The sequence below is a fragment of the Sciurus carolinensis genome, chromosome 4 (assembly GCF_902686445.1).
Source record: "Sciurus carolinensis chromosome 4, mSciCar1.2, whole genome shotgun sequence".
Taxonomy (NCBI): Eukaryota; Metazoa; Chordata; class Mammalia; order Rodentia; family Sciuridae; genus Sciurus; species Sciurus carolinensis.
Window position 1 is genome coordinate 54,644,603 of NC_062216.1, and position 26,615 is coordinate 54,671,217.

The 26,615-nt window shown below is 35.3% G+C and overlaps 1 protein-coding gene across 7 annotated transcripts in view; it reads left to right on the forward strand.

Annotated features, from left to right (window-relative positions):
- The window catches only part of Nsd3 (nuclear receptor binding SET domain protein 3), a 103,561-nt gene that overhangs the window by 42,785 nt on the left and 34,161 nt on the right, over positions 1-26,615 (forward strand). For 6 of the 7 annotated variants that reach the window (XM_047550458.1, XM_047550461.1, XM_047550460.1 and 3 more), the window contains exons 5-12: positions 7,015-7,169; positions 9,237-9,752; positions 11,731-11,857; positions 16,979-17,079; positions 19,177-19,222; positions 22,145-22,275; positions 22,647-22,775; positions 23,695-23,821. In XM_047550458.1, the coding sequence (XP_047406414.1) occupies positions 7,015-7,169; positions 9,237-9,752; positions 11,731-11,857; positions 16,979-17,079; positions 19,177-19,222; positions 22,145-22,275; positions 22,647-22,775; positions 23,695-23,821 (1,332 nt within the window). Of the gene's footprint in view, positions 1-7,014; positions 7,170-9,236; positions 9,753-11,730; positions 11,858-16,978; positions 17,080-19,176; positions 19,223-20,095; positions 21,350-22,144; positions 22,276-22,646; positions 22,776-23,694; positions 23,822-26,615 lie in introns of those variants that run through there. The other variant, XM_047550464.1, reaches the window with a different exon arrangement.

A 26,615-nucleotide genomic window follows, 5' to 3' on the forward strand; every position in this document is an offset into this window, starting at 1 on the left:
GAGATACAGCCACATCAATGTTCATAGCTGCTCAGTTCACAATAGCCAGATTGTGGAACCAACCTAGATGTCCTTCAATTGATGAATGGATAAAGAAACTGTGGTATATATATACAATGGAATATTACTCAGTCATAAAGAATGATAAAATTATGGCATTTGCAGGCAAATGGATGAAATTGGAGAATATCATGCTAAGTGAGATAAGCCAATCTCAAAAAACCAAAGGACGAATGGTATCGCTAATAAGTGGATGATGACACATAATGGAGGGTGGGAGGGGTTAGAGTTAGGGTTAGAGTTAGGGTTAGGGAGGGGTGCAAGAATGGAGGAAGGAAGGACTGTATAGAGGGAAAAGAGGGGTGGGAAGGGTGGGGGGAAGGGAAAAAATAACTAAATGAATCAAACAGCATTACTCTATGTAAATTTATGATTACACAAATGGTATGCCTTTACGCCATGTACAAACAGAGAAACAACATGTATCCCATTTGTTTACAATAAAATAATAAAAATTAAAAAAATTAAAAAAAAAACAAAAAAAAAGAAGAAGAAAAAAAAATGTCTACTTAAGTCTGGTGTGTCAGGTTTGTAACACCATTGGTCATATCCATGAAACTTTGCTACACAGCTAGGAATCTGCCTACCTAGAGCAAGCAATGTGTCTTAACCATCTTTCATCTTGTCAGTATTATGTGCTGATTAAAGGTTGGGAGAACAGAAGTGTTAGTGTGGCAGAAGTGAAAAAACAGCATTGTTGAATGTCTACTTTTGTGCAATGTACTGTATTTAATAGTTTTCTCATGTGTTTTCTTATGCAATTTTTATAGCATCCACACTATGTAGTAGGTAGTGTATTGTCCTGTTTCAGATAAGTAGAATCTCAAAGAAATCTCATTCTATAACCCCTACTATTGAATATTACTCAGATGTCAGAGGGAAAGCTATTGAATTTACCTGGTCATAGTTGACAGAGGTTGGGGGAAGCAGTTGTAGTTCCCATGTTTATATAAGAAGGGTATTGGACCAGTGTCTCTGAAGCACCTTTTACCTCTAATAATCTATGGTTCATCTTTATTTTAAAGGAAATACTTAAACTTAGATTATCGAAAACTAATCCAGTCTGGTATCCCCTAGGCAATCTCCTAACTTTAATGCCAGAAAACCTGACTTTGTTGATATTACTCCCACCTGTCTGAGAATTTAGGTTAAAAAATAATTCATATTTTGATAAAAATATAAAATTTTTTAGTCTTTAGTTTTTTTAAATTAATAGTTTTGTTGACATATAATTCATAAACCACAAAATTTATCCTTTTGGAGGGTGCAATTCAGTGATTTTTAGTACATCACAAAATTGTACAGTCATCACCACAACCTAATTTAAAAATATTTTTTATCACCCCCCCAAAAGAAATTCTGTAGGCATTTGTAGTCACCCCCAGTCCTACACTGCGGGTAACTACTGTCTCTCTATAGATTTACTTATTTATATTATTTCTTTCCTTAGCATGATTTTGAGGTACATCCATATTTTAGCATGTATCAGTACTTTATCCCTTTTTATCATCAAATAATATGCTCTTAGATGGTTTTGTAGGGTTTTAAAGGAAATGGTTTTCTGACAGTTTTTCTGAAAACCAAAGAACACAACATAAAAATTTTGTTGATTATGTTCCATACATGATGCCTGTGAAGCATTTTGTATTGCTTATTATCTAAGCTACTTTGTTAAATTTGTCTTCATCATTTAGTAATCATTGGTTTCCATATATTTATTAGTAATTATTGTTACTAGATTCTTAGCCTTAGAAATGTATTTAATGGTTTTTCACACCATTAATAATAATAAAAATTCTTAGCAAGACCATATTGAAAGATATTTGGATCACATTTCTATTTTAAGTTGTCTTTCATTGTTTAGGTCTCATTTTAAGTTTAAAATCTAAAAATTAAATGCTTTTTCTGCTTTTGAAAATATTGTGTTCAGTAAACCTAACAAAACTATATATGGTACATGTATGATTACACAAATGGTGTGACTCTACTTCGTGTACAACCAGAGAAACAACAGTTGTACACCATTTGGGTACAATGAATCAAAATAAATAAATTTTTAAAAAAATATTTAAAAGTATACATGGGGGTAGATGAAAATATTCCACTGTATGGATATAGCATATTTTCTTTATTCACTTATCTGTTGACAGGGGGGTTTTTTGTCTTTTTTTTTAGTATTTCTTTTTTCAGATTTTCATTAATTTATCCCACAAGTATTTACAGAGCAATGAATACATGCTAGGCACAGTTCAAGGAACTGGAGGGATAGCACTCAACAAAATGGATCAAAAGTTCTGGTTGAAGAGACAGATTGTAAATAAGATAAATAACTAAAATACGTGTAATTCATATACCACAAAATTTATCCTTTTGGAGGGTGCAATTCAGTGATTTTTTAGTACACCACAAAGTTGTACAGTCATCACCACAACCTAATTTTAAAAACATTTTTATCACCCCCCCAAAAGAAATTCTGTAGGCATTTGTAGTCATACTCCACCCCCAGTCCTACACTTCGAGTAACTACTGTCTCTCTATAGATTTACTTAATTATAGTAAATAGTCATGTAAAGCAGAAAAGACAAAGCACAGAAGAGGGGTTGGATAGTGACTGGAAGGGGGCCATAAAAGGAACTTTCTGGGGATCGCTGGGCATTTTCTGCCTCTTTTTTTAAATTTTATTTTTTATTTTTAGTTTTACATGATAATAGAATGTATTCTGGAAGAATATACATACATAAAGTGTATGTTATTCTTTAGGTTCCTACTCTTGTGTTCATACATGGTGTGGAGTTACCATGATTGTGTATACAAATACAAGGCTAGGAAAGTTAGGTCCAATTAATTCTACTCTCTTTCCTATTCCTCTCCACTTCTTGATATAGGTACTGACTATATGGGCATGCTCAGTTTGTGAATATTCAGTATATGTACACTTAAGATTTGTGTACTTTTCTATACACGTTATAATTTAATAAAGTTTTTTTTTGAGCCAACGTGTGTGTGTGTGTGTGTGTGTGTGTGTGTGTGGTGGAAGGTGAAAGGTGCCCATATTCTCATCTTCAAAATATCAAAATATGTAACTATAATGAAAAGTTTGGGGTAATTCCTTTTCTGTATGCATAATTAGTAGATAGATAAATAAAGATTTTTACTGAGAACTTCAATTAGTATTACATGATACCTATTTTTACTTTTAACCCCAGCAATGTTTTTTAAGTTTAAAACTAAATGGCTTTATCTTTCCTTTATTTTTCTTATATGAAAACATTTCCTCTGTGGGTGCTATAGCATACTCCTGTAATCCCAGTGACTTGGGAAACTGAGGCAGAAGGATTACAAATTTAAGGCCAGTCTCAGCAACCTTAGCAAGACCCTGTCTCAAAACAATAAATTTTAAAAGGGCTGGGGATATAGCTCAGTGGGAGTATACTCTTTGATTTTTTTATAATTAGATTTATGCTTAGTTCTTCCTTCTCAGATCAGATGTGGAAATCCAGGTTGTGTGTGTTTATCTCCTCATAGACTATTTTGCATATGAAATTTTAATCTGGTTCCAAAATAATTCCTTAGATAATTTTCCATTAATGTATTATAAAATGTGTAAAACCTAAACTATAATAGATTTCAGATAATGACATCAGTTCTCTTTCAGCCTGCACTCATTTTTTTTTAATCTGAAAAATTTTTTTAAATTTATCTTTTAATTTTTTACAGACTGCATTTTGATTCATTGTACACAAATGGGGTACATCATTTCGTTTCTATGGTTGTACACAATGTAGATTCATATCATTTGTGTAATCATACATGTACATAGGGTAATGATGTCTGTCTGATTCCACCATTTTTCATACCCTTTGCCTCTCATTTCCTTCTACATAATCTAAAGTTCCCTCATTCTTCTCTTACTCCCTACCCCCTAACCCCCATTAGATATCATTCTCCACTTATCAGGGAAAACATTCAGCCTTTGGTTTTTTTGGGCTTGGCTTATTTCACTTAGCATGATATTCTCTAATTCCATCCATTTATTTGCAAATGCCATAATATTATTCTTTTTTGTGGCTGAATAGTATTCCATTGTGTATATATACCAGAGTTCCTTTATCCATTCATTTGTTGAAGGGCATCTAAGTTGGTTCCACAATCTAGCTATTGTGAACTGAGCTGCTATAAACATTGATGTGGCTGTGTTACTGTAGTTTGCTGATTTTAAGTCCTTTGGGTATAAACTGGGGAATGGGATAACTGGGTCAAAAGGTGGGTCCATTCCAAGTTTTCTGAGGATTCTCCACACTGCTTTCCAGAGTGGCTGCACCAATTTGCAACTCCACCAGCAATGTAAAAGTGTGCCTTTTTTCCCACATCCATGCCAACATCTATTATTGTTTGTGTTCTTGATAATAACCTTTCTAATTGGAGTAAGATGGAATCTTAGAGTTGTTTTAATTTGCATTTTTCTAATTACTAGAGATGTTGAACACTTTTTCATATATTTATTAATTGCCTGTGTGTCTTCTTCTGTAAAGTGTCTGTCCAGTTCCTTGGCCCATTTATTGATTGGGTTCTTTGTATTTGTAAGTTCTTTGTTTTTCTAGTCACATCCACTTTTTGTCTTCCTCTCCCTACCTGAATTATCATGGACTCCCTGAGAAGACCATTTCCTTCATTTTCCTGTGCATCTGATACTTTTTCTCTAGAATAGTATTTTTCAGATTATCTCAGGTAAAAGACCAATTTTTGTTCTTTTTAAAGTTTTTAGTCCACCATGGACCAATACTTCTATAAAATAAATAAAACTTATTTTTAAAAAACAAAAGCCCCTACCCCACCCCAATACAGAATACAGGACCCCTAATCATGTCTAGGTGTCATGACAATATGAAATTGCTATCATAGTTTCTAAATGCTTACTCTCATCTCTGTTACTAAGTTTGGTGCAGTCTGGCTTGTTCTTTGGATCACGCTTTCCAAGTACCACTGCGCTTCCAAGACTGCGGTACTAGGGATTGAACCCAAAGATGCTTAACCACTGAGCTACATCCCCCTCCTTTTTAAAAAGTTTTTTTACATTTATTTATTTTTGGTAACATGTATTGAACCCAGGGGCACTTAACCACTGCATCACATCCTCAGCCTTTTTTATTTTGAGGCAGGGTCTTGCTAAGTGTCCAAGGCTGGTGATCCTCCTTAAACTTCCAATCCTCCTGCCTCAGCTTCCCAAGTAGCTGGGATTATAGACATTTGTCACAGTCCTTGGACTCTTCTTACTTTATCAAAAGTTTTTTGTTTATAGCTTTTGTAGGTTGTATCTTTTACTATTTATTAAGAAGTTAAAACTGAGAAATTTTTAAAATTTTACTAATTTATTTTAAAATAATTCCTTATGCTATATTAATTAAATTTTCATGAAAACTTTCCCCCCCAAAAAAAAATTAATGAGAAGAATGGTATTGTTTACATTTTTGCAGATCTCTTTAATCTCTGGTTTAAACAAAGATGCTGGATTCTGATGCTTCTACATTCTGTCATAATTTATTGTTTTAGTTGAAGTAAATATACTACCTCATAAACACATTTGCAGTAAGGAAAGGGAACAGTATTTTAATAACCTTTTCGGATAATCGTGGATGTTTTTCTTTGATATTTAACCAAAGTTCAACAAATGGTGGGTTAATTGCCTTGTGAAATCTGAAATAATTTGAGTGAACTTTTTGTACCTTGTTACATCAAAATCCACTGGTTTTACTTGTACTTTGTATGAATCTTTTATCTTTCATGATTTTGTAAAACTTTGCAAGTATTGCCCATTTAAGAATTCTTGGTTCCTGAATCGTGACTGTTTCAAATTTGACCCATTCCCTTATAGATATTCTTTTAAATCACATTAATTAATACCCCTTCTATTTCATCAGAAAATTGATTATTAGGAACCTAGGAGACTCATAGGAGCAAAGACAAATTTTCCAGAGTTCTAATTTTGCTTGAAAGATCAGATTTTATTATTGGCACAAAACAGTGTTGTTTTCCTTAAAATAAGAAAGCTCATTTTCAAGGAGATACCTGCCAAATACTCAAGTTTGAATTACTGTAGTTCTTTTTTCAGTCACACTTTCTAGTAAAAATGGTATTCCATGGAAACGTGGCCAAGTCACCCTGCCTCTCAATCACACTAATGCTTTTTCTCAAGACAACAATCATACTCCTGTGTGCAGAAGTGTTTTATTCATTCTTCCCATTTCATCACACAGAATATTGAGGGGACATGTATTCAAGACCCAAAATTTAGTAAAATTAATAATTTTTACTGCTTCAACAGTGATATAAAGTAAAATTGACTTTTTTTTTTTTTTTTAAAGTACCAGTTTATGGCTATGAAAAACACAGTGACACTGGTGAAATTTGGGGCCTTCTGTTTGTCTCTGTTTGTGCTAGGATGCCAGTAGTCTTTTCTGCTATTGCTTTTGCACTAGCAAAAGCGTAAAAGTCAACATAATGAGAAAAACAAATAATTATTATGAAAATGGTTTTGACCTCACAGAATCCCTGAAATAACCTCACATTTATTTAGCTTAGAAGAGCGAGTTGATCAGTATTTGGCTTCTAAAAGTCCAAGGAAACATATTGTAGATTTTTTGAAAGAAACATTATTAATTTATACCCCAATGTGTTTATAGAAAGATAGGAGATAAGTAAAAATAAATCTGATAATTAGCAGAATTTCTGCTTTTGTTTCTCTTATAACTTGCTGCACTGATTTTAATCATTTGGAGTGATTTTTATAGTAGCGATTAGTTGTATAATTGGTAGGTATTGGGATATATCTTTGGAAAATTCAAAATGTCTGGGTTTTAATGGGAGTAATACTGAGTAACCTGGGGTAGAGGTCCTTTTGGCAGTGTGTTTGGATGCTTACATTCTGAAATGATTAATAAAAATTTTTACTTACAGGTGCCCGGGAATATCATGTCCAATTTTTTAGCAACCAACCAGAGAGGGCTTGGGTTCATGAAAAGCGGGTACGGGAATATAAAGGTCATAAACAGTATGAAGAATTACTGGCTGAGGCAACCAAACAAGCCAGCAATCACTCTGAAAAGCAAAAGGTAACTAAATAGCTTATTAACATTTTTATTAGTCTGATTTTGTTGTTGTTGGGTGCTTAAGATCAAAAACAGGGCCTTGGGTTTGATGAGACACTTCACCGTAGAGCTACATACCCAGTCCTATAATTTGTTTGGTACTGGGAATTGAATCCAGAGGCACTTTACCACTGAGTTAGTTCTGTAGTCCTCTTTTAAATTTATTTTTTTCTTTTGAGATAGGGTCTTACTAAGTTGCTGAAGATCTTGTTAAGTTACTGAGGCTGGCCTCAAACTTGAGATTTTCCTGCCTCAACCTCCTCAGTTGCTGGGATTACAGGCATGTGCCATCATGACTGTGGTGGTCTATAATATATTTTTAAAGGATTTAATAATTTGGAAGAATTTTTTATACTTGAATTCAGACAACTGTTAGAATGATTTATTTTTAACTCTTTTAAGCTTAGTTTTAATAATTGTAAGTAATCAGTAAGTTTGTGTGTTAATAAGGTTTACATAAAAACATTGTTATATAAACAATGTATTACTAGTGCAGGCCATATAGCCCATCTAGTACAGTCCCTGCCTCTCATGCTGGGGGCCCGGGTTTGAGTCCCCAGCACTCTGGGATTGTGGAAATAACAAACAAAGGAAACAATGTATTACTGTTATACCTTAATACAATTCTGTAAATTTTAAGTTTAGTGTACATTAGTGAAATATGGATTTTGCCAGGGATTTTTAATCATTTTCCTACTATGGTATTGTTAAGTAATTCCTCTTTTTAAATTTTTTTATTTAATTACGTGTGTGTGTGTGTGTGTGTGTGTGTGAGTGTGAGTGTGTGGTGCTGGGCTCAAACCCAGGGCCTCTTGCATACTAGGCAAATCTCTGAGCTATATCCCCAGCCTAGAGATTTTAAATTCCTCTTTGTTCTTAATTAACAAAGTTGTTTTATGAAAATAAAGACTGTACAAGTGATGGAACCAGGAAATATGTTTGCTATGGTAGTGAATAGAAATTTGATGTAAATTCTTGATAATCTGTCTGGTCAGGCTTTTGGGATTTTTTGTTTTGTTTTGGTTTGGTTTGGTTTGGTTTTTGGCAGTGCTGGGGATGGCACCCAGGGCCTCATCCATGTTAGGCAAGTGTCCTCCCACTGAGCTACATGCCCAGCCCAGCCCAGCCCAGAGATTTTAAGTAATTACAATATGGGTCTCTTATATTTCAGAAATTTGTCATTTTTATACTTTAAAAGCTAAGTTTTGTCAAACTTTTGATTAATTTTAACAGACTTACATTTTATAGATTTAAACATCAATATTCGACATAGACTATACCATCTCATAGTTTTATTATTTAATTTCTGTCTCTGTCAATTTAGCTACCTGAATAACTCCTAATTTTTTCAGTCACCTCCTATACTTCTGTACCTATTTTGGTCATCTCATACACCTTGAGCTTTTTTGCCTTTTGACAGTCTATTCTTCTGATCAGTCCTAGACTTAAAAGACCTGTTGAAGTTGTGATCCAGGCTTATTTTTCTCTCATACATACCTGTTCTTCTTCATCTTGTCAATGTTCCTTCTGCTCATGCCTTTTGCTTCATTCTGTCCCTGTCTGCATTATGGTACAGACTAGCAGCACATATTCAGATGTTGGCTCTCTGCAGGTATCTTTGTTGTGATCTCCACAGCTCCCTGACTTACCTACCCCCATTCCCTAAAAATTGAGAGAAAATGACACATTTTGGGTGTCATTTTTAATGCTAATGTTAATTGACCATGAAAAGTAATCTTCTGTAATCTTTCTTCTCTCTTCCCTTGTTATTGATAGCTTTTTATGAATATGAATGAGAAAGATGACTCCCTTTTAGGGGACTTGTGCAGCAGAGTGGTCAAAGGAAGGATATAAGAAAATAGACCTTTATGCCTTCTATTAGAGTAATACTAACTTGTCAAAGTTATGGAGTTAGAACATTCACTTATTTGAACTCAAAATATATATACTGGAAAGATAACAAGATACATACTGGTTTTAATTACCTCTTAGATTAAAGCATGTTACATAATGGTTGTACCTCTTTTAAAGATTCGGAAACCCCGACCACAAAGAGAACGTGCCCAATGGGATATTGGCATTGCCCACGCAGAGAAAGCATTGAAAATGACTCGAGAAGAAAGAATAGAACAGTATACTTTCATCTATATCGATAAACAGCCTGAAGAGGTTTTATCTCAAGCAAAAAAGAATGTTGCCTCCAAGACCGAAGTTAAAAAAACCCGGAGACCCAGATCTGTGCTGAATACTCAGCCTGAACAGACTGATACTGGGGAGGTGGCCTCCTCACAGTCAAGGACTGAGATTCGGAGACAGAGCCAGAGGCGGCACACAAGCGTGGAAGAAGAAGAACCACCTCCTGTTAAAATAGCTTGGAAAACTGCAGCTGCTCGGAAATCCTTACCAGCTTCCATTACAATGCACAAAGGGAGCCTGGATTTACAGAAGTGTAACATGTCTCCAGTTGTGAAAATTGAACAAGTATTTGCTCTTCAGAATGCGACAGGAGATGGGAAATTCATCGATCAATTTGTTTACTCAACAAAGGTAACCTCTTTTTTTTATGGACTTTTGGGGAATGGTATTTTAAATATAGTCAACTTTGGCATTTAAAATAACAACATAAGGACAGATTTAAATGCTCTTTGTATCTACCACATTTAAAATATATAGTCACGTTTACTCTGTCAGCAAAAAATACATAGGCAAAAAGACTGTTTTTCTCTCCTCTTTTGTAATAATCCCATCTGCAGTTGATTAATCTTGAGCTATGTAGCCAAAATTGAGCTTAGCTCCCAAAAGTCATGGAAAAAAACTCGGCAGTTTGCCTGTTTCTAGTTTGTATAGTTAGGTTTTTTGGTTGTTGTTTTTTTTGGGTTTTTTGGTTTTTTTTTGTTGTGCTGGGGATTGAACCCAGGGCCTTGTGCTTGCAAGGCAAACATTCTTCCAACTGAGCTATATCCCCAACCCCTATAGTTAGGTTTTTTTGTTGCAAAGTGTGCTTCTATTAAAAATTTTTTTTTCAGTTATCTGAATTAACCATTGTTATAAAAACTACTATAATAATTTTGCTTGCTGACCTGTTTGGTTGAACCAGCAGTTTTATTAGACTCCTGTTGGCTTAGGTTGTCTAACTGCATTTTAGAAATATTCCAGTACTATGTTTGTCCCACCTTTAAATAATTGTGGTGATTACTTGGGTAATGGGTAGAAACAGCCTCTACAAACCGATTGCCTCCATCAGGCTGCCCTGGGCTTTTATTTAAGGCACTTACACTTTAGCTTTAAGACATTAAAACTCTTTTTGACTTTAGTAATACCTATATACCTTCTCACCAACACCCCATAATTTGGGGTTTGTGATTTTGATTTAGTTGTAGCTCACATTTGTGCACTTTAAAGAATTCTGTGCTGTTTTTTTTCCAAACATAGTCATATGAACATTAAAATAATTAATTAAATATAGGGATGCCCCATTAGTGTATATATATATATATATGTATGTATTTTTAACTAGGTATCAAACCCAGAGGACTTAACCACTGAGCCACATCCCCAGTCCTTTTTTGTATTTTATTTAGAGACAGAGTCTCGCTGAGTTGCTTAGGGCCTTGCTAAGTTGCTGAGGCTTATTTTGAACTTGCCATCCTCCTGCCTCAGCCTCTTGAGCTGCTGGAATTACAAGCCTGTGTCACTATGCCCAGCAGTAATATGTTATCTTAATTAATCTTTTTCTGCCCATAAATTCAGCAGATTTCTGTAAGGTTAAACTACTTACTGAAGCTTAAATTGCAGTGTCTACTTGATTTTTTTCATCATAAATGAATATTTTGCACCTTTTTAAAATGCAGATTTGCTTTATTCTTGGAGCTAGTTTTATGTGTTTCTGTATGCACAAATTGAATTTTGTCACTCCTCCTCCCCCAAGAATGCTGTTTAAGATTTGAGATAAAACTGAATTTTAAAAACTCTATTTCAAAAATACACATTAATAAGTTACTTATTTACTTCTTTCCATTACATTAAAAATATCTAAATTGAGGCCTCAATAAATTGTACCTACCATTTGTTTTCTCCGAATTATTTAGTTGGTCACATTTTGGTCACATTTCTGAATTTAAAGATATTCTTGTCTCTTAAGCCATGTCAACATTTCTATCTTTAATATTTTGCCAGAAGAAAATGACTGGAATTCTCTTACTGTTATATATGTAAAGGAATAAATAATTCAAACCAGAAATATTTTGTTTATGACAGAAAATGGGGTAACGTAGGCTCATTTTTAAGGAATATTTATCACCTAGACTTAGATCAATTTTTTTCCTTCCACATCATTTCATTGTTACATTTTAGAATATATCCTGTGATGACTTAATAAAGTTGTTCCAATACTAGTTAGGATATAGTAAATGTAATTAAAGACCTTATAAATTCAAGCACATTATGATCAAGGTAAGCCATCTTTACAAGCCTGCGATGTCATTTGCCAGATAATCACCTATTTTTATTTTGCCTTATTTTAAAGGGAATTGGTAACAAAACAGAAATAAGTGTCAGGGGGCAAGACAGGCTTATAATTTCTTCACCAAACCAGAGAAATGAAAAGCCAACACAGAATATATCACCTCCTGAAACAACATCTGGTCCAACAGGTGGGTATGAATGAGTAGTATATGGATTCACTTTGAGAAGTCATTGCTCTTTTCTGCTATAATGTAGTAGCTCTGATCCTAAGAAACTTTTGTTATCAAAAGTAAATTATAGAGCTGGCTATGGTGGTGTGTACCTGTAGTACCAGCTACTTGGGAGGATGAGGCAGTAGGATCACTGGAGTCCTGGAGTTCAAGGCCATCCTGGGCAACATAACAAGACCCCATTCTCAAAAAAAAAGGGTAAATCATATTTTTAAAAACTGAATTTTAATAAAGCAATTATCAGTAGAAAAGAATGACTTAGAAGCTAGAGAGCTTTATTCATAGTAACAGTTATTTTTTTCCTACAGGAGTTTAAATAATGGGTTGATTCTATAAGAGTATAGCTGTAAAGTCAACATGTATGAGTGAGTAAATGTACCATTTGATTCTCTTTCCGTGAGAATAAAAGCTTTATATTTCCATTACTTTTAGCACATTCTTACCATTTCTTCCTTGATCCTCTATTGGAAACAATATGCCGATACCAGAGCACTTTTCATTATTCCTAGGTGTGCTGGAGGTACCTGGGTGTCCTGATGTAACCTATTCTCTGATTAACAGATACATGAATTGAAGATCAGTCTCTTATCCTTTCTTAAAGGAAAAATACCTATAGTCAGTAATGTTGTGTCCTTGGATTTTTTTTTTTTTTTTTTTTTTTTTAAGTACTGGGGCTTGAACCTAGGGGTTCTCTATCACTGAGTCACAAACCCAGTCCTTTTTATTTTTTATTTTGAGACAGGGCCTTGCTAAGTTGCCCAGGCTGGACTCAAACTTATGATCTCCTGCCTCAGCCTCCAAGTTGCTGGGATTACAGGTGTGCACCACCATAAGCAATTTTTTAAAGAGACTGACTTACTAAGGATCTGAAGAGTTTTAACTGACTGGTGGTATGGTTTGTTTCAACAGTTTTTTATCAGTAGTATTTCTGTAATACTGCTTCACATAGCCATCAAGAAAAAGGTTAAAAGCCAGGCTTCACCTGTAATCCCAGCAGCTCCAGAAGCTGAGACAGGAGGATTGAGAGTCAAAGTCAGCCTCAGCAAAAGTGAGGCACTAAGCAACTCAGTGAAACCCTGTCTCTAAATAAAATACAAAATAGGGCTGGGGATGTGGATCAGTGGTTAAGTGCCCCCGAGTTCAATCTCGGGTACCAAAAGAAAAGAGTTAAGTATTAATTGTCTTGCTGTTTGAAAACTGAAAGAGACTTTATTTTACTTTTTTGTTCTTTTAATTTTTTTTTAAACCTACAAAGGGACTATATAATAGAAAGAAAAAAAGACAAACTCTGTCCTACTGTATTTTGACAACACACTTTATTGAACTACATAGGTAGGGATTTTTTCCCCCCCCACACTGACTAATTCTCCAATATCACCTGGGTGTCCTATGATTCAGTTCAGTTCTCACACTTTCCACCTGAAGTTAGTGTCAGACCTCACAGGTTAAGGACTCAGTCCCACCAGACTGCCGCTCCATCAGATTTCTCCAGAACTTCTAACTGACCAGCTATACATTGAGGTTCCCATAATACCCTTCTTGGGTCCAGCCATTTGCCAGAGTGACTCTCAGAACTCAGGAAGTTACTTTACTTATGTTTTTATAAAGGGTATTACAAAAAATACAGATGAACAGCTGGATAGAAGAGACCCATAGGGCAAAGTATGTGAAAAGGATTATGGAACTTCCATTGCTGTTTCTGGACTTACCACTCCCCCAGGCACCTCCATGTGTTCCCCAGCCCAGAGTTCTCCAGACCCTAGGGTTCAGGGTTTTTATGGGAGGTTCATTACACAGACACAATCAATTATTTACTCCACCTTCAGCCTGCCTCCCCTTCTTGGAGGATATGGAAAACCTCTCATCATGGCTTTGTCTTTCTGGTGATGAACCTCTTCGTAGGGTCCACCAAGAGTTGCCTTATTAGAACAGAAGACACTTGACCACCTAGAAAAATCCCAAGAGATTTGGAGCTCTGTGTCAGAAAACGGATCTCAAATATTAAAACAAAGGATGCACCTAGAACCCCTGTTATTTAGGGAATTGCAAGGAATTTAAGGAGCTCTGGGCCAGGAACCAGGGGATAGAGACCAAGTACATATATTTTATTATATCATAATATACATTTTAATGTTCTGGAAGGGTCAGTGTCTTAAGACTTGAATTAATAATCTTAAATCAGTAGTAACTCAGACAAATCCATGATGGAGAGGCATGAAGTTACAGATAATTTTGCAAGGTGACTTTAAGTAAAATTCTGATTTATAAAAGCTAAATGAAAACAGTCACTGTTCTGAAAAGTACTCAAGCTAAAAACAAGTGATGGGGGCCACAAGATAGGGAGAGGTAGTGGTAGAGGACATGGGACATATATTGGATGAAGCATAGTAAACAGTATGTCTTTATGCAGTATCTAGTTGGGAAAGGAAACAATTTTAAAAAGGAGGGAGTAACAAAGTTCAGAAAATGGATTGCAACTTGTGTAATTTAAAAATATACAAAACAAAAAAATACCATTCAATAAAATGAAATTACAATGTTGAAGGAATGAGTAAATGGACTTATATAATATTTAATTTATGTATGTGTATGTGTGTGTGCAGTGCTGGGGACTAACCTAGGGCTTTGCACATGCTAGTAGGTAAGCACTTTATCACTAAGCTATGTTCTGCACCCTCTTCTTTTAATATTAAATATACTTCTTAGCATCAGCTTTTCATAGTTAGGCATATCAGTTTTGTTCCCTCTCTTTAAACTGTTGTTTTCTGAGTTTAAGTGTGATACTTAAACTAGGAGGACCTTTATATTTTAAGTCTTCTAACTAGGGAAAAAGTAAGTTATAGTCTTATTTTACTGGAGTTGATTTTTTTTTCCCTTTCCTTCTGCTACTGAACATTTTATTTTCATGTAGTCTTTTCATTCTAAGATTTAAGCTCTATGAATTTTCCTTTTCCTTTTTTCATTTAAGAAGAAGGTATAATTCTTTACAACGGAAAAAAGGGATCCTAGTACCTTCATTAGGCAGGTGCATATAATTTAGGTTGTAAATTAAGATTGCAACCTTACTTTAGGGATGGGTGCTTTAAACTTTGATCTGGGTTTCAGTTTGATTACCAGCTGTGATTGAGCATATTTTGTCTTTTTAAATGGCCACTTTGCATTTTTGTGAAAATAACTGTTAGTAGTGGAAAAGTCAGAAAACACGTTTTCCCTTCCAAAATCAGTTGCCTTATCTCAGCTGAAGTTAACAGTTGAAGGAGCATCTCTGAGCCTTTTCTTAGTAAACTTAAGGGCCATATAAAATGTGTGTCTGTGGTTTAAAGAATTATATATTCATTTACACTAAGTCTCTGAGTGGTTTTCCAGATCCAGAGATGTTTACCTTCTCTTTCTTGGAAAATGAACATAGTACTTGTTTTCTCTGGGTAGTTTCCAGAATACTGCAAAGAAGTCATGTGGCCCACCCTCTGTAAGGCAATAGATCAAATCTCATATGCACTTCATTTTGCAATTATATTGTCATCCTCAGAACAAGTACAGGTTTTTGTTTGCTTTTAAGTAGTTTCATTTTCATTTTTGTCTGCTTGGTAGTACTTGAATATTGGTGATTATACTGAAGAATGGATTTCTAGGATACTTGGGTGGATCTAGTGGATCTATGAGAATATCTGTTGTCTTGGTAAACATTTTCATCAGTGTAAGAATAGTAAGAGTAAAGGAAGGAGCTAAAAAGTAATCATAACTCCAAAACATATTATTATCAAACTACCCACTCCTCACCAAAAACAAATTGGTGGGGTCTGTCTTTGTTTTGGTTTTGAGCTAAGGTATAGGAAGCCAATTTACATGCCCCAGAGCAGTTAAATCAGAAAACGTAAAGGTTACCTGGAAGGCTCTGTCAGAGTAGCTTCCATCTGATTTTATAGGTGGTCTTAATATTTTCTTCCTCCTGAGACAAGGAGAAGGTAATTCTTGCTTAGGAAGGACCAGTCAGGTGGTACAAGTAGTGACAACATGAAGAATAGCTATTATACTGAGTCTATTCTACCTCCTTGGGGCCACAGAACAAAATCATCCCTGACTTAGTATTCTTTCAGTTGTGGTCTTCAGTATAAGTTTTATTCTTTCCAAAAATAAAGTGCAGGTGAGTTTTTAAAATATTGTATTATTTGAAAATCTTAGTTTTTGTTTTATCATTTAGCATGAAAAAGCTTAATAATTGATTTCAACTTGCTTTTCATTATTAATTATTTCTAAAGTATAATTAAATTCCCTTGGTAGTAAAATCAGTGAATAGGTTTTGGTCACGTTTTTGTGCCTTCTCTGCTTTCTCACTTTGATTATTAATAACAATAGCAAAACTTAGATAAGTGCGCCAAACACCATTAATCATTTTATATATAGAATTGATTCAGCCCACTTGTTAAGATACAAAATGTGTAATACTGATTGAATTGGGGGTGGGGGATTACCAGGGATTGAACCCAGGGGTGTTTTACCACTGCACTACATTCCCAGCCCTTTTTGAGATAGGGTCTCACTAAGTTGCTTAGGGCCAAAGTAAGTTGCTGAGGCTATCCTCGAATTTGGAATCCTCTTACCGCAACCTTTGAGTTGCTGGGATTATAGGCATGCCACTGTACTGGGCCTGATTGAATTTTAAAACACTAATTCCTGATGTAAACAGGATAATAAAGTCATTTTTATCCATATCTTCAGTCCCTTCATCTCCTCAATTATATTTATTTACACTTATACTTATTATACTTAAGCATTTTTACCTGCCTTCAAAACTAAATTGTGTTTCTGCTGTTTTGGTTTGACTTCATGATTTTTAAAAAATCCCTTTATTTGTATAACTAGGATCCTCTGTGAATCCCAGTCTCAGTTTACCCACTATTACAATTATATATTTTAAATTATGTTTGTACTCAAGTATTTAATAGCTTTTTCATGGTGTGTAATTACCCAAAAGTAATGGGCAAGAAAAGCAAGGAATCTCATCAACTTTTAACTACATGAATATCAAGCCATCCTTAAATGAGTGTTTGTTTGTTTATGTGTTTAATTATTTCTTAGGCTCAGTAGAAAAGAAGCAACAGAGAAGATCAATTAGAACTCGTTCTGAATCAGAGAAATCCGCTGAGGTTGTGCCAAAGAAGAAGATCAAAAAGGAGCAGGTTGGCTTCCTACATGTAGAGAGTTAAAACATTATATTTGTAAATGTTGTGGCTTTTCTCAATATCTTAAAAGAAAGAGAAACTTCCCCACCTTTGGTTTCCTTTCTGGACTGTCTTACACTTCTATCCTGGTGGGTTCCCGTGCCCATATCTAACATAACCATCCCTGTGATTCTGCTTCAAGCATTTTCACGGAAAACAGGCTTCAGGAGATGGGAAGCCAGTGGTGCAAGACCTTTATAAAAATCCCTCACATTTATTTTGATATTTCTGTTATGAGCAAAATGATTTCATGTTTTCATGATTTTTATTTGGAACCATGATTCAGTCCCCCCCCTTTTTTTTTAAATTTTGATTTTTGGTTTAAGCTGCTGGTATGTATTGTTTTTGTTTTTTTAAGCGAATCAAATTAACTTATATTCTTATTTAAGAAAAAGATAATCATAGATGATCTGGTTTTTCTGTTGCTATCATAGATTTTTTGGAATGTTATTTTCCCAATGGAATGGCACTTACCTGGTAACATATTGTCAGATAAACAATATACAGGTAAAAAAGAAGGAAGTACATTTTGACTGAATGTGTTTAATTTGTGTAATCAGTGTAGTAACATACATGTTAAATTTCCTTTTCAAAGAGATTTTTAGAAATGGTTGTTCTTTAAATGCACAATCAGAATTTTCTTAATTTTTTTGAAGAGAAAGAATGTCCATTTTTACAGCCCAGACACCTGGTATGAAACAAAACAAATTCTGAATAAAACTAGTTCCAATAAGTTTTATAGTTTTAAAACCATTTAATATGGAAGACTATTTAAAAGATTGCCTTCATAATTTCAAATTTCCAGAATTAAAAGCTAACTTTGTGACTGCTTTATGATGTCATAAATATGTAAAACAAAAATTTCCAGACTATTTAACTTAATTTAAGCATAATATACTAATTTATCATTCATTTATCATATTAACCTTCATTCTTAGGAAATTATATTCCAAAAAATCATTCTAAGCTCTTGCAAATTTATCGTATTCATTACCAAAATGAAGTTGTGATTTTGCCACCTGGTTCCCAAAGCCAGTCTGTGACCAGTTAGTTTAAAATGGATAAGCAGAATTAGTACAAAAAATGGGACAAATTGTTAATGCCACTGTTAGTAGTAGAATATCAGTGATTGTTTAGAAGATTTTATATTTGTATGACTAATTGTATCTTATAAAAAGCGTTCTGTTGTATGTTTTTTTTTACCTGTTGTAAAAAAAAATAAAATTTTTTTAAAAAGCTTAGAACAATCCTTAAATATTTACAAAATGTGTTTCAACATGCATATTTCACCACATCCTTTAAGAAACATGAAATTCAATTCATAGCTTAAACAGGAACTCTTCCAAATAGCATCCTTTCTCTAATTCCAATGGTTCCTCAAATTACCACGTGTTTTACATATACATTGGCAGAATAACTTCTGATCTCGCTCTCCTAATGTAGGATCAAGACACTGTTCATAAGACACTCAAGAAAGTGCTTTTGCAATATCACAAACTTATTTTCTTAAGTTTGTACTAGCAGCAAAAGTATTGAGCTTCCAGCTGTATGGAGCCCTGTAGCACTCTCTACAGAGAGGGTCCTGATTCCCAGCAACTTAGCTGTGAGTGCAGGCGCGGAAGGGTCTTAAAGTGGCGTGAGTTACATTAACCTGAGTATCATAGTAAGTAAAAATTTATCCTAACGTCTTTGGGGCGGGAGGGGTTTATAGCAACATCGGGCTGGTTGCAGAAACAACCCTCTCCTGCCTCCCAAACACTGAGGAAAGAAGTATCTTGTTCTCTTCATATACCAAGGGAATGGTGGGAGAAGTCTTTGCTAGAGAGCATGTGGCTGTGTGTTGTCACTTAGTATTCAGCACAGGCAGCTAGGATTTAAATCCTCTCTGACCTTGAGACAGGGAACTTGACCCACAAGATGGGACTGAGTTCAGATTTCAGATAACATTGATCACTCTTTGCTACTTAGATTGATGACAATGTTATTTTTTTTTTCCCTCTACAAATTAGAAATGAAAAAATTCCTTGTTAATATTGTGTTTTTCTGTCCAAACAGGTTGAAACAGTTCCTCAGGCAACAGTGAAGACTGGATTACAGAAAGGTGAGTTAATATTATAATGTTGCTTTGCATTTCCTGATTAAACCAATTTTTAAGAATTACTTATTTGTACTTCATGTATTTTTGTCTGTCTCTGTAAATCATTGTTGTTGCTCTTCAGTGTGAAATTGCAGTATTCCCTGATGTTTGTGTGTGCGTGTGTGTGACTTTTAGAGTTGATCTTACTCTGTACCTCCATGTGAAGTCTTACTTGTTTTGGTAAATTGGAGAACACCACATAGAATTGATACTGTTTCCAACTTTTCTCCATAAGATTCTGGGGTTTCACTGGCTTAAAAACTAGGGATGTGACGAATCCAATTTTTTTGGTATTCGACTGAATACCGAATAGTAGCTATTAATGTTTGTCAAACATGGACTATGACAAATCAGACAAGACAACCTGATTGAAAAAAATCTTGCCACATTTATTTTTACAGTGCTGTAAAACGTTTTTGTAAATTAAACTGACCCATAGCATATTTATGGCCACTATTAGATGACCTTATGTGAATCTATTTGAGATATGCACAAAGTTTAAGAAACCTTAAACTTATATCTGTATTTTCTGTGTGCAATTTGACTACAGTACAAACTCCATAGCATGATTCATGCGTTTTTGGTGAGCTCAAACTGTATTTAATACCTGTAGTTTACTCTGGGCAAATTGCATTATTTAAAATAAATAAATAAAATAAAACACCAGCCTCTCTGCATTCTCGGGGAGAAGTCTGCAGCGATGGTCTCCGTGGAGATCCTCAGCAGAACTGAACAGCCTCTCGGAGGGAACACTGCTTGGCGGAGCTCCAAGAAAAGACATCGCGATCGCTGCGAGATTAGGAGGCCTGATTGCGTTGTGTTTCCACCATTCCACAGGGTCGGCGGACCGGGGAGTGCAGGGCTCTGTCAGATTCAGTGACAGCTCCGTCTCCGCAGCGATTGAGGAAACTGTGGACTGAGATTCCTGTACAATTTCATCCCAGAAACTCCAGACTTGTAGTCTCCATGCAAGATTTCTTTGTCGGCGGCTCGATAAACAGTTTCTATGTTTTCGATTTCAATTTTGCCAATCATCATTATTGGCATTCTCCTGCCTGGTTTCTTCTTCAAGACTTTGAACAATTGCTTTAACATTCAAATGATTTTTTTTTGTTTTTGTTTTTGTTTTTGTTTTTTTTGGTCTGAGCTGGATGGGTACAACTTAAATCATGGGTCCAGCCTAGAAACCACCGTTTAACTTACACTGATCAATTCCAACATGGACTGTTTTTTGTTTTTTAATAAAGCATCATTAATGCATATCTGCAGGGTTTTGCCAAACAACCCAACCTGTATACATTGCAATCATTAAAAGCTCTTATTTTTTTTAACATTAGTGCCGTTATCATGGAGAACAGCATGACAGCTGTCTTTGCCAGTCTGTCATTTTTCTAGCATTTTCAGAAACTCATCGGAAATGGCGGTACCTGTGTTTCCCTTCGAAAGCCTCTCAGTACAGCACTCCTGTTCCTCTGTTAAACTCCTTGTTAATCCAGTGATCTTTTAGGCCAAGGAAATATTTTGTGGTGGTGTTCTGGGTCCATACACCAGCAATGAAGGAGATAGATTTGTGTACTTGTGTTTTTTAATCAGCGTTAACATGGGCAGGCACCCTAATTTATAGCTGTCAGGAAGCATTCAGTGAAAAACTTGTAGAATGGGATGTGATAACGAGGTTCCAGTAATCTGAGCAGTCTCCCGAGGCCCACATCCTCCACCACAGAACATGGCTATACACCAAGTGCTGCTCCCACTCAGCCTGTTGCGGATCTTCATGGCCTCAGGAGACTTGTCTCTCCGGGGTCTCTTCTGGACTGCACACTTCCACCATAGCTTGCTGGGCTGGTCTAGATGTCTGTTTGTTATATGGAAATTTTGGGGGAAAAATCCAAAACACAAACTGTGGGTGGAAATATTAACCGTCTCCTTGGTTCCTTGGTATTCACCGTGCCTGACCTGCACATTTCATCGTGGCTGTTTCTGTATAGCCTATACTGCATTAGCCCAAGAGATTGTTGCTTTGTAACTTTTTGCACTATTGTTTTGGCTGGATTTGTATTACACACAGTTTTAAAAAAAAATTCCACACTATTCTCTGCCTTTTTTTTCATATTTATTCCTTTCCGTACAAATTCCACATAGAGGCCTCTCTCATCCAGCTCTTCGTGATTTGGCTGCACTTGAACACTGATTGTCCATTTACAACCCTCAGCAATGTGCCTCATAAATGGCATGACATATGTAGATGTGCTGCAGCACTTGTTAATAATGGTCACAATAAATGCCACTTCACCAAGGAAGTCTCAGATGAACAATAATGAACATCCAAAATTTATTTGGGGGGCAATAATCAACTGAATGGCAAAATTCAGGGGAAAATGGCACTATCCGTGTACGAATCGAATACAAATCAAAGATTTGTCACATCCCTAATAAAAACAAGATGGAGATGTCTCTGCGACCATATTTGTAAGCTACACAATGTGTTGGGTTTTATGTCTTCCCCCTCCAAATTGAATGGTTCTTGGAATTGCTCCAAATCAAACAGCTATCCTGCAGTTTTGATAGAATTGACTTGTAGGTTGGAATTTGGGCTCTGTTGACTGCAAATAGTGGTAGAGCAGGAGAACTGATTTAAATGTTTTAAGAGAGCGGTTGTAAATTAAATCACTCACTACCAGGAAGGTCAGAAGCTTATGAAGTTTTGATTTGTGACTTCAGTGTTACAAAGAGAGCTGTGCTTCTTTTTTTTTTTTTTTTTTTTTTTTTTTTTTGCTTTTTTTCCCACACTAAGATGAGTTTGGGGAAAGAAATTATTCTCCCACAAAAAAATTAAAGCAAACTTTAAGTACTGTTTTAGGATTAATTTCAGTGTGTTGTATTAAGGTGCCAGCGAGATTTCAGATTCCTGTAAACCTCTAAAGAAAAGGAGTCGCGCCTCAACTGATGTAGAAGTGACTAGTTCCGCATACAGAGACACATCTGACTCCGATTCTAGAGGACTGAGTGATCTGCAGGTAAATATGCTCAAGGGTCTAAGCAAAAAGTTCTTTTTTGTTTTGCCAGCCAAAGTAACAATGTTTTTCCCTGACTTATTTAGGGAAATTGGGGAATTTTAAAAACATGGGGGAAAAAATCACTTTGGTTATTTTGTAATTTATAAGTGTCTTAATTTTGCTGCTATCTTATGTAACAGAAACAGTTGTTTTTTAAATTTTAACTGCAGTTTCTTCCAAAACAACAGACATACTGTATGTGTGGGGTTTAGAAAGGAAAAAAGAGATCATGTCAAGATCTCTTTCAGCAATTCTTAGGATTTTCATTGCCTCTAACGTCAAGGGAATTTTTGTTTTCTTTCTCTTAAAAATGTGTTATGTTTTCCATATAGGTAGGCTTTGGAAAACAAGTAGATAGCCCTTCAGCTACTGCAGATGCAGATGTTTCTGACGTGCAGTCCATGGATTCAAGTTTGTCTAGAAGAGGCATTGGAATGAGTAAGAAGGACACTGTGTGTCAGGTAGGCAGGTGACTGATCCTCTGGCTCTAAACAGTTGTGATCATATTCTGCCAGTAATATACTTAATCTCCTGTTAAAGAGGGCAGTGTTTTTCCAAATTATAATATTACTTTAAAGCTACAGATCTGAAATCTGTTTCTGGCCCTTTTATTCCCTGATTTGGAATACTTACTGTTCATATGCAAGTGCCAATCTTCATTATAACATTAATTAGAAATAAATGGCAGATGACTGGTTTCAAAAACATTTTCTTATATTTGCGTTCATCTGAACTTTTTTTTTTTTTTTTTTTGTAATGGGGATTGAACCCAGGGCACTTAACCACTGAGTCACATCACCAGCCCTTTTTATTTTTTTGAGATGGGGTCTTGCTAAGTTGCTTAGAGCCTTGCTAAGACTGGCTTTGAACTTGTGGTCCTCCTGCCTTAGCCTCCCAAGTTGCTGGGATTACAGGCTTGTGCCACCATATCCAGCTTCATATTAACTTTTTTTTTCTTTAAATTTTTTTTTATATCTTTATTTTTTGTGTGGTGCTGAGAATTGAACCCAGTGCCTCACATGTGCTAGGCAAGCGCTCTACCACTGGGCCACAACCCCAGCCCCATATTAACTTTTTAAATGCATTTTTACCTTTTCTGAAAAATATTGTTTTGTCCTATGTCAAAAACTTAAAGTATACAGATCCCAAAGGAAGAATCAAAACAGATCAATTATGGCTTTTAAACTTTATACCATATTGAGTCTAGAAGTAGCTGTTTAGTTCAGTGGTTGAAATGCAAATTCTTGGGCCTCACCCTAAGATAACGGAATCAGAATCTCTGGAAGAGAGAGGAACCCAGTGATCTGAGTTTAACAAGCCCTCTGGGTGATTCACATGTCTGCTAAAGTTTGAGAACCACTACTGTTTGCCCTATTACAGATCTGTGAAAGCTCTGGTGACTCTCTGATTCCTTGTGAAGGAGATTGCTGCAGACACTTTCACCTGGAGTGCCTGGGATTGACATCAATCCCTGATGGAAAGTTCATCTGCATGGAATGTAAAACTGGTAAGCTTCTATGAAAAGATGGTTGGGGAGGAATATGCAGTGGCAACATCTCCCATGACATCCTTTTCTTTTGTCACTTTTATCTGGCTCTCCTCTTTTCCTCCCATGTTATTTTAACAAATTAAGACACCATTCAGTGATTCAGCTCTCCAAGATCAAAAGAATAGTCAAACTTCCTCTTACCATTAACATGTGTCAAAATATCAAGTGAATTTGTGTTCAATCTGATGAGTTCTACAAAATATAAGAATTGAGTTATTTTTTAGATGAATTGTACATTTTTTGGTGTTTGCTTAATGAATTGGGTTATAGTCCTTTCGCCTCAATAGATCAGAAAAAGTGTCAACCAAAACTATAACCATGGTAGTTATATTTTTAGTGGGAAAATGGAGCTGTTGAAAAATTTTTTTAAACTTGGAATTCACTATTTATTTATTATCCTTATATATATGTATTAGAATAATATGAAAGAAATATGCTTGTTTATATTTCTTTTCTATGTAGCCATTTAAAAAAATTTTTTTTAGTTGTTGATGGACCTTTATTTACTTACTTTATTTAGATGCAGTGCTGAGAATTGAACCCAGTACCTCACATATGCTAGGCAAGTGCTGTACCACTGAACTACAAGCCCAGCCCATGTAGCCATTATTTTTAAACTAACAGAAACCAGGAAATAAATGTTTAATCTAAAACAAATGAAAAAACTCTTTGGATCCAGGCACAGTGGCACACAACTGTATCCCAGCTACTCAGCAAACTGAGGCTGGCCTGAGAAACTTAGCAAGGCTGGAGATGTAGCTGTAGCTCAGTGGTACAATGCTTGCCTGGCATGTACATGTCCCTGGGTTTAAACCCCAATACCACACTCACACAAAAAGAAAAGTAATGCAAGCAAGAAAAAATTACTGGAAATAGTATGATGGTGCCTCTAGGAATCAAGTTCATGTGGCTTTTTTGCTTGTGTGTGTTTGGTTTTGGTTTGTTTTAACTATGAGAACTAAGAGCCAATTATATATCATATTTATGTGATATGCTGATCTTTCCTTTGATTATTAATAATTTTCCTACTCCTTTCCCCCTTTATTTGGATAATCACAAATATTTACCTTTTTCATTTGAATGTATGCTTCTAAAATCCTTTACAGAAAAAGTTGGTCATTTTTTTATTGAACTCTTTACTAAAATGCAGGTACATTTTATTCTATGTCAATTGATCCTTGTAATATTTTGAAGTGAATACCATTATTATTATTGTTTCCATTTTGTAGAAAAGGGAAAATGAAGATTAGAGAGTTTATTACCTTGTGCAAAGTTACAAAGGTAGCATATGATGAAGCTGGAATGTAACCCAAGCAGCTTGACTCTAGAGTTCTTGCTCTTTTCTGTTGCCTTCTGTTGCCTTGGCTAAGTAGAAAGTATATTGCATATCATATATCCTAACACACATACTCACATACATACACACATTACGTTAGTCAGTCTTTTGTCACGGTGACTGAGATACCTAACAACAACAACCTAGAAGAGGAAATATTTAATTTGAAAGGCTCATGGTTTCACAGGTTTTAGTCCCTGGATGACCAACTCCATTGCTCTGGATCTGAGATGAGGCAGCACATCATAGCAGAAGGGTGCATCAGAGGAAAACTGCTTAGCTCATGGCAGCCAGGAAGCAGAAAGAGAGTAAGGTGCCAGAGACAAATTATAAACCAAAGGCATGCCCCCCAGTGACCTACTTCCTCTAGCCCTTTTTTCCTTACCTACAATTTCCACCTCATTAGCCCATTCAAATTATTAATCTATTTTAATACACTGGTTACAGCTCTCAGTCTAATCATTTCACCTCTGAACATTCCTTCATTAATGCAGAATCTTTTGGGGGACATCTCATATCCAAACCATAACAGACACACATATAAATTAAGCTACAGAAGCTGTGTAGAAGCTTCATATTTTTCCCTATAAAAATATATAATTCTTCATGTTTAGATGTAGTAAAACCTCTGAACAATTTGCCAATTGGCAACCTCATGGTCAAATTATCTGCACATTGTTTCATTTGACCAACAGAATGTGTTTTCATTTTTTAACATTATTGGGCATGTACTTCTGGTTCCCTGTATTCTCCACCATTCCCTTTTTCTAAAACCTGGTTATTCCAGTCACTTCTTTTACCCCCACAGAGGGTAAGCTCAATTTTTAGGATGATTTTTTAAATCATAAAACAATATAACAATAAATTTAGTGCCACCAATTGAATCATGTTTATGATAAAAAGACCTTATACTTCTGAGTTAGGACAGGAGAGTACAAGTCATGAAATCAGTATTCTGATGTCCATCCTATAATTGTAGGAGGATAATGCCCAAGCTAGTTTGAATGAGTAAGCATTATGAACATCAAAAGGAAAAAAGGTAGTGTCATACAAATCATGAAGCCTTTAGCTAAAGCTATCCATCAAAAATTTGTAATTATTTTCTTATTTAACATTGTTCAGTAATTTTCCATTATTCTTAAGAAATATTTTCAATTTCTTGAAATTGTATGAAGGATTTTTTTTTTTTTTTATCATATGGCCCTGTTCAATACTTTTGTAAACTGCCTGACCCCTACTAATAGGAAGGACCACATAACTCAGTGTTAAAATACTCATAGAACTTCTCTCCTAATTTTAAAATCCAATAGAATTCTGCCAACAAAAGTTGTATATAGGGGCTGGAGAGATAGCTCAGCTGGTAGAGTGCTTGCCTTGCAAGCACAAGGCCCTGAGTTCAATCCCCAGTACCGCAAA